Here is a 17406-nt window from a genome sequence, read left to right on the forward strand (position 1 = left end):
GTGGTCTGGATAAAGCCGAGTGTTTTTGCACATGCAATGGTGTCCAAGTTGCTGTTGGAAAACAAGAATTAGGTTTGACCCTTTCTGGCAATACAACAGGAGTTGTGTTTAAGATGTTCAAACACCAAATAGAAGAAACCTTCTGCAAGGAACCAAGTTACTGCATTAACCACACGCAGTGCTTGTGGTGAACATGCAAACCAAACATGCTCTGGAAATCGACGCATTGTCTTTGAAGCTGATTGGCCTACACCAGAGGCAGCCATCTATCTCTTCCTGCTTTGTAACTGGCAACAAGGTGACATGATGGTGCCGTTGTTGGTGCTGTCAAACTCCTCCTTCGTATTCTGATGTCAAGGCTCCGATCCTGGGGGTGATGGGGCTTTAGCCAGTGCAGCTCCAAGGCTATGGAACGCTGCTGGCCTCTAGATAATAAGACAAACATAATATTTAGAGCTATTTAAATGTTTCCCTGAAAACTCACCACTTTAAAATGGCCTCCCCCCCCCCCCCATAGTTGTGGTCCTCTACGCCGCTGGCTCTGTCTTATTTCCCCACTTTCCATACACGGCGGGGCATTGGCATCATTGGGTGAAATGCGCCTTACGAATGTTAATTATCATTGTTATTAGCAATAATTAAATAAACATCCGGAGCTGATGAGCCCCATAGGTTCAAAACCAGTCGGGAGTTTGCTTGCTCAAGACAAGTGACATTGGAAAGCCAACAGGCTGATGGACTAAACACACATTTTATGTATTCATTTTATAATCGGGGAGACAGGTTTAGGTGGGTTAAACTTCGTATTTGGCACCGTTTTTTTTCCACGAGGTTTGGTTTAACCCGTTCCCAGATTTGCGCTCCACCTGAAGACGGAAGCTAGTGTTGCCTCCGAAACGTCGTGATTTTTTAATATTTTTTTTATTTTACTTCTATTAATTTTAATTTTTTACCTACGTGACTTTACCGAAAAAACCTAAGAATATGAAGGCTGTCGAGTGCGAGCCGGAAACTCTGCCCCCACTGGGTTATGGGGCACGGAGCGATTTGTGTTTCGTGTCCACGACTCTCCGCGCACGTGGCGGCTCGGGGCCAAGGCGGACGACGCAGGAGCGAGGAGCCGGGGGGGGTGGAGGGGGGGGGAACGGAGGTGAGTCCACACCGCGCCAACACTCGATTCGTCGTCGGAGAGCGGTAGGGGGAAAAATATCAACAAGTAAAAAGTGATGGGGATTTTTGTTGTTGTTGATTCAAATTTTCACCCCCACAACCCTCAGGCATTTTCTCACTTGCCATGGATGTCCAAATGATGAGAGCCACTTTGTTGAGCCATCACTTGTGATAGCCAGGTCGTTTTTTTTAAAACTAAGTTAATATCTCAGTGGGCTTTGTCTGGTAGGATGGGGATGCTTTAGTGCTGTATTTGTTTGTGTTATTTTACCGTTATTGTTATTTCACTCCTATCGTGTTTGTTGTACTGTTTGTTGTTGTGACGTTCTTACCCCCGTGTCCCTTCTGGACATCTGTGATAAAAGAGCTTCATAGCTCATCGGATTCCTCCTCCACTCGCAATGTGTGGATTCTGATATATCCTCCATATTCATTTCACAGTGAGCACTGCCTACCTGGCACAGATACATTTCTGAATCAACCACCCACCACCACCCACTCACCACCCACCCACCACCTACCCACCACCACCTACCCACCTACCCACCACCCACCACCTACCCACCACCCACCCACCACTCACCACCCACCCACCACCCACCACCTACCCACCACTCACCATCCACCCACCACCTACCCACCACTCACCACCTACCCACCACCCACCCACCACTCACTCACCACCCACCCACCACCCCCCACCTACCCACCACCTACCCACCACCTACCCACCACCCACCCACCCACCACTCACCCACCACCTACCCACCACCTACCCACCACTCACCATCCACCCACCACCTACCCACCACTCACCACCTACCCACCACCCACCCACCACTCACCACCTACCCACCCACCCACCACCCACCCACCTACCCACCACCCACCCACCACTCACCATCCACCCACCTACCCACCCACCACCCGTGAAAAGCCGCCACTTCGTTGTGGTGGCCAGGTGGCTTCTGGGAAAGAGCTACACAGCTCAGTGGGACCTTACCCGGTGAAATAAAAACAACGTCTTTAAACACGCGATGTGGTGGGTCAATCCAAAACGCTGTTTCTGTGAATTGGTTCGGCACGATGCTTATAAAACTGCTCATAGGATTTTAGGAACACAGTACTGTGGGGTTAAATAACATCGGATTATCATGGACAGGTATACCTGCCTGCCTGTCTACCTAGATGTATGTCTGCCTGTCTGTCTGGATGTCTGTCTGCCTGCCTGTCTGTTTGCCTGTCTGGATGTCTGCCTGTCTGTCTGTCTGGATGTCTGCCTGCATGTCTGCCTGGATGTCTGCCTGCATGTCTGCCTGGATGTCTGTCTGTCTGGAATGGATGTCTGCCTGCCTGGCGCAGGTCTGCGCGATGACGTCACCCCACCCCCTCCACGTGTATCTCCGCCTCGGGATACGCCGCCGCCTCCGCACCTCGCCTCACTTCGTGCAATGTCCCAAAAAGTTTTGCTGGCTGGAGGGACGGAAGGTTACGGCCAAAGACCGCGTGGGCTGGTATATGAGGGGCGCGGGGGGGGGGAATGCGCTGCCTTGCTCGAGGGAAGGGCCGAACGGGACGGACGGTTACGTCCAGAGGACGTCCGTGATGCTAGAATCGCCCGCAGCAGCGAATGCCGCACTGTCGACACACACACAGCCAGAGAGAGAGAGAACCACTCCTCGCCGCGTCTCCTCCTCTCCCTCCCTCCGCCTCCTCTCTCGAAGCTTCCGCGAAGCGGGGGCGGGGGACGTGGGGGGCGGGGCAAGGGGGGGGGGGCTTCGCGCATGCGCAGTGCGGCAAGGCGAGAGACGTGACCGCGGCGGCGCTCGTAGCCGCAGCAGCAGCAGCGGAGACGACGACGCAGCAGCAGCAGCACGAAGCTCCACAGCCTCGTCACCAGCAGCAGCAGCACGAAGCTCCACAGCCTCGTCACCAGCAGCAGCAGCACGAAGCTCCACAGCCTCATCACCAGCAGCAGCAGGCAGCAGCTGAGCCAGTGCATCAGCAGCAGCAGTCGGAGCAGCAGCAGCGGCGTTGAAGCGCGTGCGCGGCTGAGATGGCGGAGCGCGAGCAGCTGGTGCAGAGGGCGCGCCTGGCCGAGCAGGCGGAGCGCTACGACGACATGGCGGCCGCCATGAAGGCGGTGAGACCCCACGGGCGGGGGGAGGGGATGAGGGGAGAGAGGGGATGAGGGGGGGGAGAGAGGGGATGAGGGGGGGGAGAGAGAGAGGGCATGAGGGGAGAGAGAGAGGGGATGAGGGGGGAGAGAGAGAGGGGATGAGGGGGGGGAGAGAGAGGGGATGAGGGGGGGGAGAGAGAGGGGATGAGGGGGGGGGGGGAGAGAGAGAGGGGATGAGGGGAGAGAGAGAGGGGATGAGGGGGGGGAGAGAGAGAGGGCATGAGGGGAGAGAGAGAGGGGATGAGGGGGGAGAGAGAGAGGGGATGAGGGGGGGGAGAGAGAGGGGATGAGGGGGGGGAGAGAGAGGGGATGAGGGGGGGGGGGAGAGAGAGAGGGGATGAGGGGAGAGAGAGAGGGGATGAGGGGGGGGAGAGAGAGAGGGCATGAGGGGAGAGAGAGAGGGGATGAGGGGGGAGAGAGAGAGGGGATGAGGGGGGGGAGAGAGAGGGGATGAGGGGGGGGAGAGAGAGGGGATGAGGGGGGGGGAGAGAGAGAGGGGATGAGGGGAGAGAGAGAGGGGATGAGGGGGGGGAGAGAGAGGGGATGAGGGGGGGGAGAGAGAGGGGATGAGGGGGGGGAGAGAGAGAGGGGATGAGGGGAGAGAGAGGGGATGAGGGGAGAGAGAGGGGATGAGGGGGGGGGAGAGAGGGGATGAGGGGGGGGGAGAGAGGGGATGAGGGGAGAGAGAGAGGGGATGAGAGGGGCGGGAAGGGGTTCGGGCGGTGCGAGCGAGGGGTGAGGGGATGATATCACGCGGCGAGCGAGGCGAGACGGGCGGACGGGGTTGAGGGAGGGAAGGTATCGAGGGGATGAACGGCAGAGGGGAGAGAGGGGATGAGGAGGGTTCTTGGGGTGGGGGAGGGATCGAGGGGATGAACGGCAGAGGAGAGAGAGGGGATGAGGGGGGTTCTTAGGGGGCGGGAACGGGAGTCCTGGCCGGGGGGATCGAGGGGATGAGGGGAGCGAGAGAGGCGAGGGGACACGGGGTGGGGGGTGGTGACGAGAGGCTGAGGACGAGTGGAGGGGGAAGGGGGTCGAGGGGAAAGTGACTGCGAGGGGGAGCAGGGAGGCATCTGGGGAAGGGGGTCAGAGGGTGTGAGGGGATCGCGGGGGACGCGTGGAGGGAGACGAGGGTCTGGCGAGGGGGTCGTGGTGAAGATGCAGCGGTGAAGGGGATCGTGAGGGGATCGCGGCAGAATCGGGGGATCCAATGGGCAGTGAATGGATTCGGGGAGGAGATCGAGGGGGTGAGACTGAGGGAGGGGATCGAGGGGGTGCGATGTGGAATCGATTGGACATGGGGGGGGGGGGCATGAAGGGGATCCATTGAAGGAGAGACGAGGGGGTGAAGAGGTGCGAAGGGAGAGGCGGGGACGATGCGGGTCTGAGGGGGATGGGGCGTGGGGGGAGGGTATGGAGGGGATCATGAGAGGCGAGGGGATGGATGTTGGTGTTGTGGCAGATCGGGGTGAGCGATGGGCGGGCGGGGGTGTAGAAGTAACGGTGGGAGACCGTCGGGGCAGGGCGAGCAGCTATCAAGGGGGTCAAGGAGAGGGGATGAGGGAGGGACAAGGGGATGAAGGACAGGGGGTGAGGGAGGGACGAGGGGGTCAAGGACAGGGGATGAGGGAGGGACGAGGGGGGAGCAGGGGGGATGAGGGAGGGACGAGGGGATCAAGGAAGGGGATGAGGGGGGAGCAGGGGGCTGAGTGCGGCAAAGGTCGAGCCAGGGACTGTAAGCGACGAGTTTATGAAGGATTCGGGGGATAGGAGCAGCAGGGGGGTAAATCTGGGGATCGATGAGAGAGTGAAAGGGGATCGAGGGGATAGAATGGGATATTGGGGGTGGACGAGAGACGGTGGAGGGTGACGTGGAGGGGGTGAGGGGGGGGGTCCATGGGGGAGACGAGGTGAAGACAAATTGATGGGGATGGCGATTGAAGCGAGTTACAGTCCAAGGGGTTCGCGAGGGGATCGAGTGAAGGACGAGGGGAGATTTAACAGATGAGAGGGGTTAGGCGAGAGGAGCCGTGGGATTGAGGGGAGAGACTATGGGGGTTGGTGGGACTCGGTGAGAAGGGGGGGGGCAGCAGGGTGGGTGGGTGAGTGGAGCAAGGCAGAAGAACGGTGGGACAGTGGTAGCAATTGGGGGGTGGGGGAGCCAGGAGGTGCAATGGGCGCAACAGAGGAGATGGAGCGGTGGGGGACGATGACCAATGCAAGATTTGGAGGCGTGGGGGATCAGGCGAGAGGGGTCCCTGGCACTGAATGTGGAGCCAGAACGATCACGGAGAGGTCACGTGGTGGGCGGGGGGGGCCGTGGTGCGTATCGGGAAGGAGGGAGCCGGGCGGTACGAGAGGAATTTTACGAATGATGGAACCTTGGAGCGATTAAGGGGATCGGATACATCAAAGGGGCACTGGTGAGGGACTGCAATCCTTGGGGTGACCCAGAGGACTGTAGAGGGGATTGGGGGCCTGAGAAACCTCAGAATCATTATTTGTCCTGGAGAAATCCGTTGAGCTATGAAGCTCTTTTTCACACGTCTGGCAGAGAGGTGGGAAACCAGGGAGGAGGAGAGGGACTGGATGATCATCGTGGACTCGAGAAGGGTGGATGTAGTCTGACAGGTACTGGAGGCCTGGTGTTTCAAGGAAGGTCCTGTGTGACACCGTGGTGGGTGGATGTCATGGGGGCCCCGTGAGGGTAATGTCCATGAGCCCTGGCATCTTCTTCTTTACAAGGGAGAGGGCAGGCGGGTTAATTGCGTTGGGCGTGGTGCCGCACGCCTGTAAATCAGAGTGCAAAGGTTTGCGGAGCATGTTTTTGTGACCCTTCCCACACCTGCTGGGCTTATGAGGTTTACGAGGAGGACAGCATTGTAGTTCCAAAACGCATCTGTGTGTGGGCTATGGGAGTGTTGTCCCCTCGTGTGCAAGTCTTCTCTGGGAACTCCGGTTTGGTCCCAAATACACTCATTGGGAATTGGCCACATTCCCAGGACCTTCCTGACAAAAATACGTTTTGGCTCAATAATGAATATCTGGTAAATTAAATATCGTCTCGAGATGGTGTTTTTCAATGACGTGCCTTTGAATTCTTCAAAATTTGGACACTTGATATTTGAACAGTTTTCTGTTAGCTGATAAGCAAAAGCAGATTATTTAGTGTTATTAACATCCCATTGTAAAGCTGTGTATTTAGGGGAATATATACGGCTGTGCAAAAAAACATGCGTGTGTGCAGCCTTCTCAAGATGGATGTGGAAATCGGGGCACTGCGGTTAAACATAGACCCATCATGAATAAATATAACCCACGGTACCACGACCAAATACTGGGCTCACTCTCTCTTCACGACAGGCAGGCCGGGTGGTTGGCACCGTCATCGGAGCACAAATCGGAGGTCAACTTAACCAATCGCGCGTCAGGTTTTGATAAAAATGGGTACCGCTTTGTGTGAACGTTGACGGTCACCACCCTTCGCAAAGATTGCTGGTGGTAATCCGCAGTGGCTGTGTGGAGAATTAATCCACCACTGCTCCACAGAGTGCACGGCCACTGCCATCTTGGCTTGTTCGTGCAATGACTTGCACATACGTGCATATTAAGACGACCATCAAGCAATGAAGTGGATGCCGATATTTAAACCGTTACTAATATATAGCTCCTTTGTCTGGATTGAAGCCCTCTGTGGGCCTCGGTCTGTGGTAGTTGTTAGACCATACTTCACCGCACTGGTCAGTGCGGAGTTTGCAAAGGGAACCCGTTGAGGGATCCAGGGCCGGTTCCAGATATTACTCACCGCCGATGTCGGCTGCGGCGGGAATCGAACTCGGGGTTGCCAGGTTCCTAGCGCATTGCGCTAAGCACCGATTGCGCGTCAGGTTTGCGCTGCGCACTGCGCTGCCACTCCGCCCGTCTAAAGGTTACTTGTGCAAAAAATCTGCACGCAAAGATTTGTCAATGAAAATGTATTCATGAGCTCACAATATATGCATCAAATGGGCGGTGCACATATGAATTATTGACAAATCGTATAATTTGAAATTCATGAAAACCTTGCTGTCCCTTAGACTGCATGCACCAAAAGGACAAAAAAATCGAATCATGACCTCATTAATATCACATTATGGAAGGAGGTCTGTTATTGGAAAGGTGTCTTTAAAAAGGCTGTTACGTAATTTGTGCACCCATAAAAAGCGCACAGAATGCTGTAATACACTCTGATGGCATCCCGTTGATTAAACAGCGACGCAGGAGGATGGACCGAGTTCTACCACGGTGCCCAGAATAATGTTTGAGGTGGCATTCGCGACTCAGATGTCGGGGTCAAGGGGTTCCTTTACACCGAATGGAAGGGTGATGTGATTGTAAGAGTTGATGACTGTTCTGTGCATTTTAAAAATATTTTTCACACTTTTATGACTTGATGTTTTTTCAGAAAATGATTGAAATTGTTAAGTTCGTGAGTTTAAACTCCTCGTTGTGTGTATGTTGAACTTATTTTTCACCGTACGTAGCCAGCCGTGTTAATTGGAGGTGTTGGGAGATGACTCGGCTCCTCATTCGCATCGAGTGGAACAAACGAGCACTATTTTGTAACGGCCCAACCGTTGTCTTCTGGAAGGACTGGCCCCTGACATAGGGATGGAGAATTCCCTTCACTGGCACAGGTTGGCTAAGGAAGACAAGTGCCGGCCCACATCCGTCTGAACAGACCCCTTGGGCTCGGCTATGTACACAGTAAATCATTTTTATTTATAACTGAGGAGGTGAACAAAAAAGACGTAATGTTATCAGCCTTGCTCGCCTTTGCTGGGATAGCAGGACTTGGTTACAAGTGAGTCCGTGTAATGTGTCTGGATGCAAAGAGGTTGGGGTGGTGTTTTTTCCTGCCCGTGGAAGCAGTGGAGGGTGGTGGGTAAGCAGTAGGGGGTGGTGTAAGCAGTAGGGGGGGGGGGAAGCTGCTGAGCTGGAGGGGTTTGGGGGGCTGACTGCAGTTCCTGTCAACTCATTGATGCTTGAGCCTCTGCTGCTCATGAATATCATGCTGAATATAATTAGCATGCATTATTTTTAGCGTTTCAATTTTAGCCATTGAAGTAAAAACTATTTGTTGGGTTATTATACATTCATGGATCTATGTGTGTACTAGGGATGTGTTCCCAATTTTTTTTATATGAAAAATCCCAAACCCCAGGCTAAGGTTAAACATTTCAGATTATCTTATATTTTTTAATTTGGGTTGATCTGGAAACATGACGTCACAAAGTTACGCCACTAACGCGTCGTCATGTCCACGCTTTTGCGTCCAGAATGGTGTCGTGGCATAGGTTGATATTAGGTTTGCTAGCCGGAAAACATGTTGAATTATTACGCAATGTAAATCTTCCAAAAAATGTTCCGTAATTTTTCTTAACATCCAAAATGTGAGTTGCTTTTTTAAAATCCAAAGCCCATCCCTAGTGTGCACTATGTATCATTCTGGATTGAGTCCTTTCAGGGATCATTTGGACAGTTTCTAACCTGTAGTGTCTGCACAAATCAACTTTAGGCTCACACAATGGGAATGTGGAATCAGTCTCTACCATTGGTACAGGGCTGCCATTATAGATTATCATCACCCTAATAATGATCCTTTGAGCATTGACACCCTCTTTGTATTTTTTTATTCTGGCTATAAATATAACCCAGTCACGCTCGTTCGCGCCTCTCATTTTGTGCTCTGCCGATGGGGGTTCATGGTTCATGCAGCGGTTAGCATTTTCATTTGGACTTTAAACCCATTGAAAATTAGACTAGTTTTTATTTTACCAGGTAAGGCTCACTGAGCTGTATAGCTCTTTTTCAGAAGCGACCTGGCCACAAATGATAGCTCAACAAAGTGGCTTATCACGTGGCAATTTATTGCAGCCCTATACTCTTAAACGCATGTTTATAAATGTTGAAGGAAAAACTGGAGCACCCGGAGAAAAATGCACGCAAACCACGGGGAGAGAGAACATGCAAACTCCAAATAATATACAGCAGCAGGCGTCAGGGTCGGGATCGAACCCACGACCTCCTCCATACCAGGCGAGGGAGTTAACATCTCCTAGCCACTGCGGCCGGCGCCACATTCATTGAGTTGTAAATGTGGCCAAGCAATGACCATATGGCGAATGGATTTGCCACTCCCACGCAGACTTCCGTGGTATCCGCAGTTTGCGAGTTTTCTCCTATTACCCTGGAATAATGTCGCATCGAAATCACCCTCTTGCAAAAAATAGAACTCCCCAATGTGGCACCATCCTGAGACTGAGGCCATCCTCAATAAATAAGACATTATTTTCGTTGTACTGTCATTTAAAAATGCGCGTACGCCTGCCATTGAGTAGCGCATTGTTAACGGTTATCCGTATGATGAATTAAACAAGTACAGTATTGTGTATTCAGATTTTTATCAATCCTTGTGATAACCACAGTGAACTTATGAACAACGTCGTAGAACACTGATGTGGAGAAAAGCTTAACATTGACTGCTCAATGAAATCCTGATCGGTGGTTTCACTCAACTAAAAAGTGCCTTACTAAGGCGTTGACTAGGCCCATCATCCCTCTGGCGTTGATAAAATTAGTAACGCTTTGAGGGAATTCACCAGTGGCTGGTCTATGAATAGCCTGGCCCCTATCATGGGGCTGTGGAATGTACCCGCTGGTTGGGGGCTCACCAGTGGAGACGTCAGGCCAGTGTTGTTCTGGCCTGGGAGACGCATCGATTATATCCACGTTAAATTGTTGCCATTTTATCGTCCGGATGAATAATATAAGGTTTAATTTTGATCCTTTCCACCGTCGAATATTTTTCACATGCTCTTATGCAGATGCATGCATCCACGGTTTGCTCGTTTCAACGTGGAATATAAGACCTCACCCCCTTCCGTTGAGTTAGTTAAATTGTTATTAATAGTGAATCAAGCAGTACGGAATGAAAATTTTCTGGACAAATCCGATGAGCTATGAAGCTATTTTTCAAAGATGTCCAGTAGGGGAAGGTCAGAAAGTTACAATTACAAAGAATCAAAAAACCGATAGGAATACAAAGCAAATCACTAAAAATAAATATTCTACAACTAAACCATTTTTCTTTTTGCAACTACAAATCCCAGTCAGTGTTTGACTTGGCTCATCAATTATCATCATGTATCATTATTTTCACCTTTCTTTCGTCAATTATTGGTAACTCAACAGTGGTTGACCTGTGGATATATTATCTCACCATAGGGATGTGGAATTTCCACCATTGGCTTAGATGAGTTCCTGTGTAGGTGCTGGATTGGTTGTTGCATCGCAGGATTGTGAATGGTGGCTCCGGCTTGCGGAGACCTTCACCCAGCAGTGGATTGATCATGGCTGATGACGACGACGATGATGCATGATTAAATCATAAGCGGTTGTCTTATGGGCATGATGACTCGCCAAAGTAACGAGGAATGTCACCACTTTCGCAAGGCAAACGGCACCAGTCGTTATCACAACGCTCACTCGATCGTAAAACACTGCCTTGAACCTTGACCCTTGACCCGGGCGAGCCTAGAAAACTGTATCGTGGGTAATGATCGTGCGTTGCCCCCCCCCCCACCGGCTGTGTCGTCGTCGCCAGGTGACCGAGCTGACAGAGCCGCTGTCCAACGAGGAGCGCAACCTGCTGTCGGTGGCCTACAAGAACGTGGTGGGGGCGCGCCGCTCGGCCTGGCGCGTCATCAGCAGCATCGAGCAGAAGACGGCGACGGACGGCAACGAGAAGCGCCTGGGGCTGGTGCGCAGCTACCGCGAGAAGATCGAGCAGGAGCTCGAGGCGGTGTGCGGAGACGTGCTCAACCTGCTCGACAACCACCTCATCCCGCGCTGCGACCACCCGCAGTACGAGAGCAAGGTGTTCTACCTCAAGATGAAGGGCGACTACTTCCGCTACCTCGCCGAGGTGGCCACCGGGGAGAAGCGCGACCACGTCGTGTCCAACTCGGAGAAGGCGTACAAGGAGGCGTACGAGGTGAGCAAGGAGCAGATGATGCCCACGCACCCCATCCGCCTGGGCCTCGCGCTCAACTTCTCCGTCTTCTACTACGAGATCCAGAACGCGCCCGAGCAGGCGTGCCAGTTGGCCAAGACGGCCTTCGACGAGGCCATCGCCGAGTTGGACTCCCTGAACGAGGACTCGTACAAAGACTCGACGCTAATCATGCAGCTCCTCCGAGACAACCTCACACTGTGGACCTCCGACCAGCAGGACGACGAGGCTGGAGAAGGAAACTAGGAGGCGAAGGTGGCGGCGGCGGCGGCGCGGGGAGAGAGAGGTGTATGGCACAGCCTGAAAGGGAGCGAAGATCTCTCGAAGAAAACTAAAAAAGCTACCGCATGCCACAACCAATGGGGGATGAGTTAGATTCTGCTTTGTTAGCAAAATGTTGCGAGCCTCTTGTTTCCCGCTGCGCCCGCATCACGTGCGGCGATTGTTTCTCGCGCGAGCCGCCCGCTCTGACCCGCGCGCGCGGCTCTCGTGTCGACCGCGCCTGGCGCGGGGCACTCGGGAAGAGCTGGGGCCGAGTATTTCGCTAATCAAAGAGGTGCTCGAATGAATTCCTTTGTATTCTTATGTGCGTCATCCATGTTACATAGAACGTGATGCTGAGTACGGTAGCGAGCTCCATAGTGATAGTACTTTATTTTACCGATCACTTTGCACCTCGGTAGATTTTCACCGGCGAATCAATTTAGTTGATTCTATTTATGTTACGTGTGCTCAGTCTCATTTTGTGATGCTCCAGAAGGACAAGTATCAGTCGCAGTGTTAACATGGAGATTCCAACGGCGGCAGCTGAACAATATTGAAGTAGCTGTCGGAATGTTTCACTTTAAAATCTATGCCAACAGATACATTGCTACATTACATTAGTTCTTGCTTCGGGGCCACTAGGGCCCTGTTCAATTTGGAAATCAATAAAGTCGGCAGCAACTCTGCTGGGAAGTCTCGTGTGATTCGTATCAGAATTTTGAGGCTGCATCCACCGATGTAGCGTTCGCGCTGATGTTACACAATCGACAGCAACTAGGTTTTGCTTTGCCCATCTGAAGCTATGCCACGTTTTTAGCCCAATAACACAGTTTTCTTAACAACGATTCACGGATCATTTGATGTCTGGCAAAAAAAAACCTGACGAGGTTTCCATTGGTCTGCGGTGGTGTTGTGTGTTTCAGCCATTATCAATGTGAATTTGCCATATAGTTGTGCCATGGCGGTAACTCCATACATGGATTGTATTAACGGTTGCCATGTACATTCTCATTATTTTGAGATCACCATATACATATCTCGCCAACAGGCTTGCGATACATCGTTTTTTACTCTTCTGGCAGAGGAGATGTACGGATAAGAATCTTTAGTTTAGATCTGTCCGCGGAGACACTTTATTTCAATCGTGGATCAGAGTGTGCGTTCCCCCGTCTGTGGGGTGTGTGCGCATACATCCTTTAAAGTGTTGGGGATTTAACATGAGTGAGTTTGTTCCCTATGGCTGTATTGGCAGACCTCACGCCCCTTGTTGGATAAGCACTAAATTCCATGTCATGTGCCATAGATGACAGTATTACACACTGAGCCAGGCACCTAAGTATAGTTTGGTGCCTCTTGTAATTCCCATGTGCTGCTTGCGTGTTGGCATCCGCAGCACCATCAGCTTTATTCTTCACTGAAGAGGTCAGAGTATGTAATCTCCAAACTTCCTCGTGCCACACCAATGCCACACCAATGCCACACCAATGCCACACCAATGCCACACCCCCAGCTTTCCCTACGAGTAAAAAAAAACAGCTCCTCTTCACTAGCTCAAAATAGCATTTAATTTCTAACCCAATTTATACTTTTCAGAACCCGCTCCTCCAAAAACGTAGAAGACCCGCACCATTTGCATTAACGATGTGCCCTAAGGCCATGTTCTCACACCGTTCCAACTCCTGGGCATAATCGCGTGTTCATTTTACTATTTTGATGCGGTGCAATCGGCGACAGGTCAACTGGGACACGGGAGCACCAGGCTGGACAGTTACAAAAATATTCTCGCCGTTTGCTTCACTGCAGATGCGCTTCTGCGGCCATCTGGAACGCCCTTCCGATATTAGGAAGCCACTGGAGCTATGCACTTGTAAATCTGAATCTAATTTCTTGAGAACTTTTTGTGTTTAGTTTGTTGTCCTTCCCCCACACCTCAATTTAGCACGGTTGGCTACATATAGTGTGGAAATAGTTAAACATAGATACACGTTTTATTACCCAACACAAGTGGTAACTTGAATGTTTTCTCAATAGAGTTGGTTGCCCGATTGGCGTGGTTAACCTTGCTCCCAAAATATGCTCATCGTGCTGTGAAAGTGGCAGTGCGTTTTAAATACAACCTGCCGCGGTTGGATGTCACCAGGCGGTAATCTGTATTGATGAACAGTGGCTTCGTACAAATGGTTTGCATTTAACGAACTGCCAAATTACCACCGCTCTCTCGCCACACGTTAGCCAAATTGGGGTTGATTGTATTTTTATGGGGGCACTGGACGCATTTACTCTCGTAATAGACGGTCATTTTCCAGTGTATCTTCACGTTACTTTACAGCTTGTAGTCCTGTTTTGTGTGGTAGGATTTACTGTAGCTCCAACCGATATTTGCCAAGGTTCGTTTCACATTGTAGATGCTCTGTGTTAAGCAATAGATCTGCCAACAGGTTAAAGTAATGACGAAGATGTAAACGCCTGTCGCCCATTGAGCACTAATTCATCGGCGCCACAACACAGCCCAGCCCTTTACAACTTTACGTGAAACATTGTACCACTGCGTTAGAGGCAGTTGCAGCCCCCGAGGTAGAATCATAAACATCATAACTCTCCTGCCTTCCAACAAGCAAGGCATTGCATGACACAGACCACCATTCCAGATGCCTCGACCATCCCTCCATCAGTTGGAATTTGGTGGCCTTTTATGGCAACACACAGCAGTTTAAAGTTGGCTACCGCATAACTCATAAGTGCTGTAGGAGCCATTTGATGCCCGCGCTGTGTACTGTCCGTGAAGGTCTTTGTCAAAAGATGTGTTCATTGTCAGACCAGCGTTTGAAAATGAAGCCGCAAGGGCTTCAATGACGTCATGTCACAAACGGGGCCGTGGAACAGCACCGGGAGCCGTAGATAAGTCGTCACGTTGCAGGGGAGCACATTTGGAGCGTATCTCTCCCTGCGCTTTTTGAACTTGCTGAACCAACTCTCAACTAGCCAGCCTCTGACCAGATAACGGGTCAAGAGATGCGGTTTGATATTCTGTCATCCAGGTATGCTGTGTTCCGTGCTCTCAGCTGGTATTAATATTCTGTCATCCAGGTATGCTGTGTTCCGTCCTCTCAGCTGGTATTTTCAATTTGATGGCGTTGGGCTCATGCGGGGCATCCTAGTACGCGATGGTTAGTACTCTGTTTACAAATTAGTGTAGAAGAGTGTTCAGACCAGTGTCCGTACGTTTTACATTTGTATGTCAGGTAGCAATCCCGTCCAGTGGAAACCTGTCCCGTTTTTGTTTGGCAGCAGATCTGATGAAGGCCAAACCCACCTATAGAAGTTTGTGTTGTGCAGAGCAAAGCCTCGTCGTTAAGTGCCCATAAACTAACAATTAATAGTGTCGGTGTTGGGAGCTCCAAAACACAATGAGGTAATCCATCTGTCACCGTGGGGTTGTGTTTTTGTATTACTCCGTTGTGTCGGGTGCCACACGAAGCGAGGTGCGGTGGTTTGTGCAAAACTGGGTTGGTGGACCACACATTTGTGAAACTCCAAAGCTGCTGGGCTCTGAGGTGACCAGGCAGTACAGCAAGTGGATTGAATCCATCTGTACGGAGCATTGAATGCGATCCTTCATGCGTTGTGTGGGTTTATCTCCGGTGGTTATGATTTCCTTCGACGTGCCGCTTGTGGACTTGGCAAAACATCCTAGTGCAGGAACTGCCTTCAACAGTCTTGGGACGCATTCTTTCCTGTCTACTTAAATGGCATTGTTAATATTACCATGCTCGGTGACCGCGTGGGTGTTTGGGTCCGTTGCATTGGGGGAATGTTGTTCCGCGTCCGTGCGTGCGCCGAGATTCATTAGTGTCGCCACAATCGTAGGAAGCACGGGGACGGTGGTCAGCCCTCGCGTGCACAAAGCAAAGTCGGCCGCCGAGAGCGAGCGCGGAGTGAATGTGGGACGTTGTTCTTGGTGATGGACGGGGTGGAAGGTGGAAGGTTGCCAGTTGATTTTCTCATTCGAGAACGATGAAGGCAAAGAGGAAGGGGGGGGGGAAGTATGGCTGCACGGCGAACCGTAGCGTAGGCTGCACTTGGGTGTTACTGTTCTTGCTGTTTGAGAATTAGCTCTGCGAAGCTCATTAATAATGCAAACGTGACTTGTAGACGTGAGGGCAGTTTGGCGCAACGTATTTACTGTTAAGCCTTGCCTTTCGCTATCGTAATTGTGGTTAAAAGTGTTATATATATTTTATTTGTTTGTTATTAATGTGTGAAATATGAATAATTACTTTGCTAACGTTTAAAATACAATTCATTTGTATAGAAACGCATCGGTCCGTTTCACACGTAGGCCTCCAGAAACTTGTCATTTACCCAACACATTGGGTTATACACCACGTCACGATGCTACAGCGCTGCGAGTGGCTGCTTTGTGGCAACTGCACCATCGCGAAAGCTTCCGAGCAATGCAAGACAAGAGGGTTTCAAGGTAGCAAGCTTGTGGCAGTCAGAATGACGGTGTTCTTAACTGAACATGATTGCATTTGACCGGAGCAATTCTCCAACGGATATTCACACATCTGAAATATCCGAGCAACTATTGAAGGTTCTTCTGCAGTGGTTGCCAGGTAGACATCTCGGCAACTACACGGTTGGGGTGTAGCACTGTGGGTCAAGCGGATTTTTGGAATCCTACGGTGATCCCACGTTCGCATTGAGAATGGCTTAGACCAGGGGTGTCAAACACACAGCACCACAATTCGCTTCCTCCGGCCCACCACGTGTTTTCATTTGTTACAACTTATATAATTTTAGTTATATTTTTCAAAGCCCTTACCTAAATTCAAACTGAATTTAAGCCGGACATTGAAAACGGGAGATTTGGCACGTGTCATGCCGTCAAAAAAAAAACTCTCTTTAGCCGTGCTTTTGGATTTTGAATTGCTAAATTTATACGGTGGTGTTTATTATGCTTTTGCTTTTCATCGGCCCAACTGTGTGGCCGGCGGGAGAAGCATTTGAGTCCAAAACCGTCCCGTTGTCTGATTGAGTTTGACATCCCCGGGACTTGAGCCTTCATTCACAATGCAACGCTACCCAAGTATAAATGTGACTCCCTGCCGACGGTGCCACGACCCTCGCCAAATCGACCGATGCGGGCAGCACGTCGGGCCAGCCGCAGCAGTTTTGAACAAATTGCTTAGAGCCACCTGGACAAGCGGAATTGGTCATGCAGATATGCTCCGGGTGTTTGCTTTTAAGTGGAATTCCGGAGGTTACCACCTTGCCTCGCCGTCTCAGTTTCAGTTCTTTACAGACGAGCCGATGAATATACGGTCGTTAAAATTGAGCGCTTCTGTAGTTTTTAGTTCCAAGCGTGATTTGAACAAATACGTGCGTACGTTTTTCAGTGTGCATCGTAAAACTTCCTCGTGGCCGCGTGGAAAACGCTCATGTCATTTGAGCAAAAGAAAAGAAAACTGGCTTCTCCGTTGTGTGCGGGGTTCAAGTCGGCGTTTTTGGGTTATTTTATCCCAGCAGGGTATTGTGGTCATCGTTGGCAGTGAATCTTAAAGTGTGTGTGTGAGCCTGTGTCCTGTCTGTTCTTTGAAAAGCCTCTGCCATGAGGATTGGAGCGCATAAAAACGAGGTTATTAATTGCTGACAGGTTCGGATGAATTTGGCGGTTGACGGGGCGTTAAAAGGAGACGTGGAGGAGGAGATGCAATTTTGCCCTCCCATAGCTTGTCAG

At 51.1% G+C, this 17406-nt stretch overlaps 1 protein-coding gene across 1 annotated transcript; it reads left to right on the forward strand.

The window, feature by feature from the left end:
* The first annotated feature begins 2958 nt into the window (after nucleotides 1-2958).
* Nucleotides 2959-16603, forward strand: LOC144945384 (14-3-3 protein gamma-B). The gene is made up of 2 exons (XM_078873882.1): nucleotides 2959-3313; nucleotides 10995-16603. The coding sequence occupies exons 1-2, from the start codon at nucleotides 3227-3229 to the stop codon at nucleotides 11646-11648; spliced, it is 741 nt and encodes a 246-aa protein (XP_078730008.1). The 5' UTR covers nucleotides 2959-3226; the 3' UTR covers nucleotides 11649-16603.
* Nucleotides 16604-17406: the final 803 nt, after the last annotated feature.

Source organism: Lampetra fluviatilis, chromosome 37, assembly GCF_964198595.1.
Source record: "Lampetra fluviatilis chromosome 37, kcLamFluv1.1, whole genome shotgun sequence".
In the NCBI taxonomy this organism is placed as follows: Eukaryota; Metazoa; Chordata; class Hyperoartia; order Petromyzontiformes; family Petromyzontidae; genus Lampetra; species Lampetra fluviatilis.

What these genes read in the sequence shown, in the direction of transcription:
- LOC144945384 (XM_078873882.1), top strand. Translation starts at nt 3,227, where the DNA reads ATGGCGGAGCGCGAGCAGCTGGTGCAGAGGGCGCGCCTGGCCGAGCAG. An exon ending in TGGCGGCCGCCATGAAGGCG is followed by an intron (nt 3,314 to 10,994) that starts GTGAGACCCCAC and finishes CGTCGTCGCCAG; the next exon opens with GTGACCGAGCTGACAGAGCC.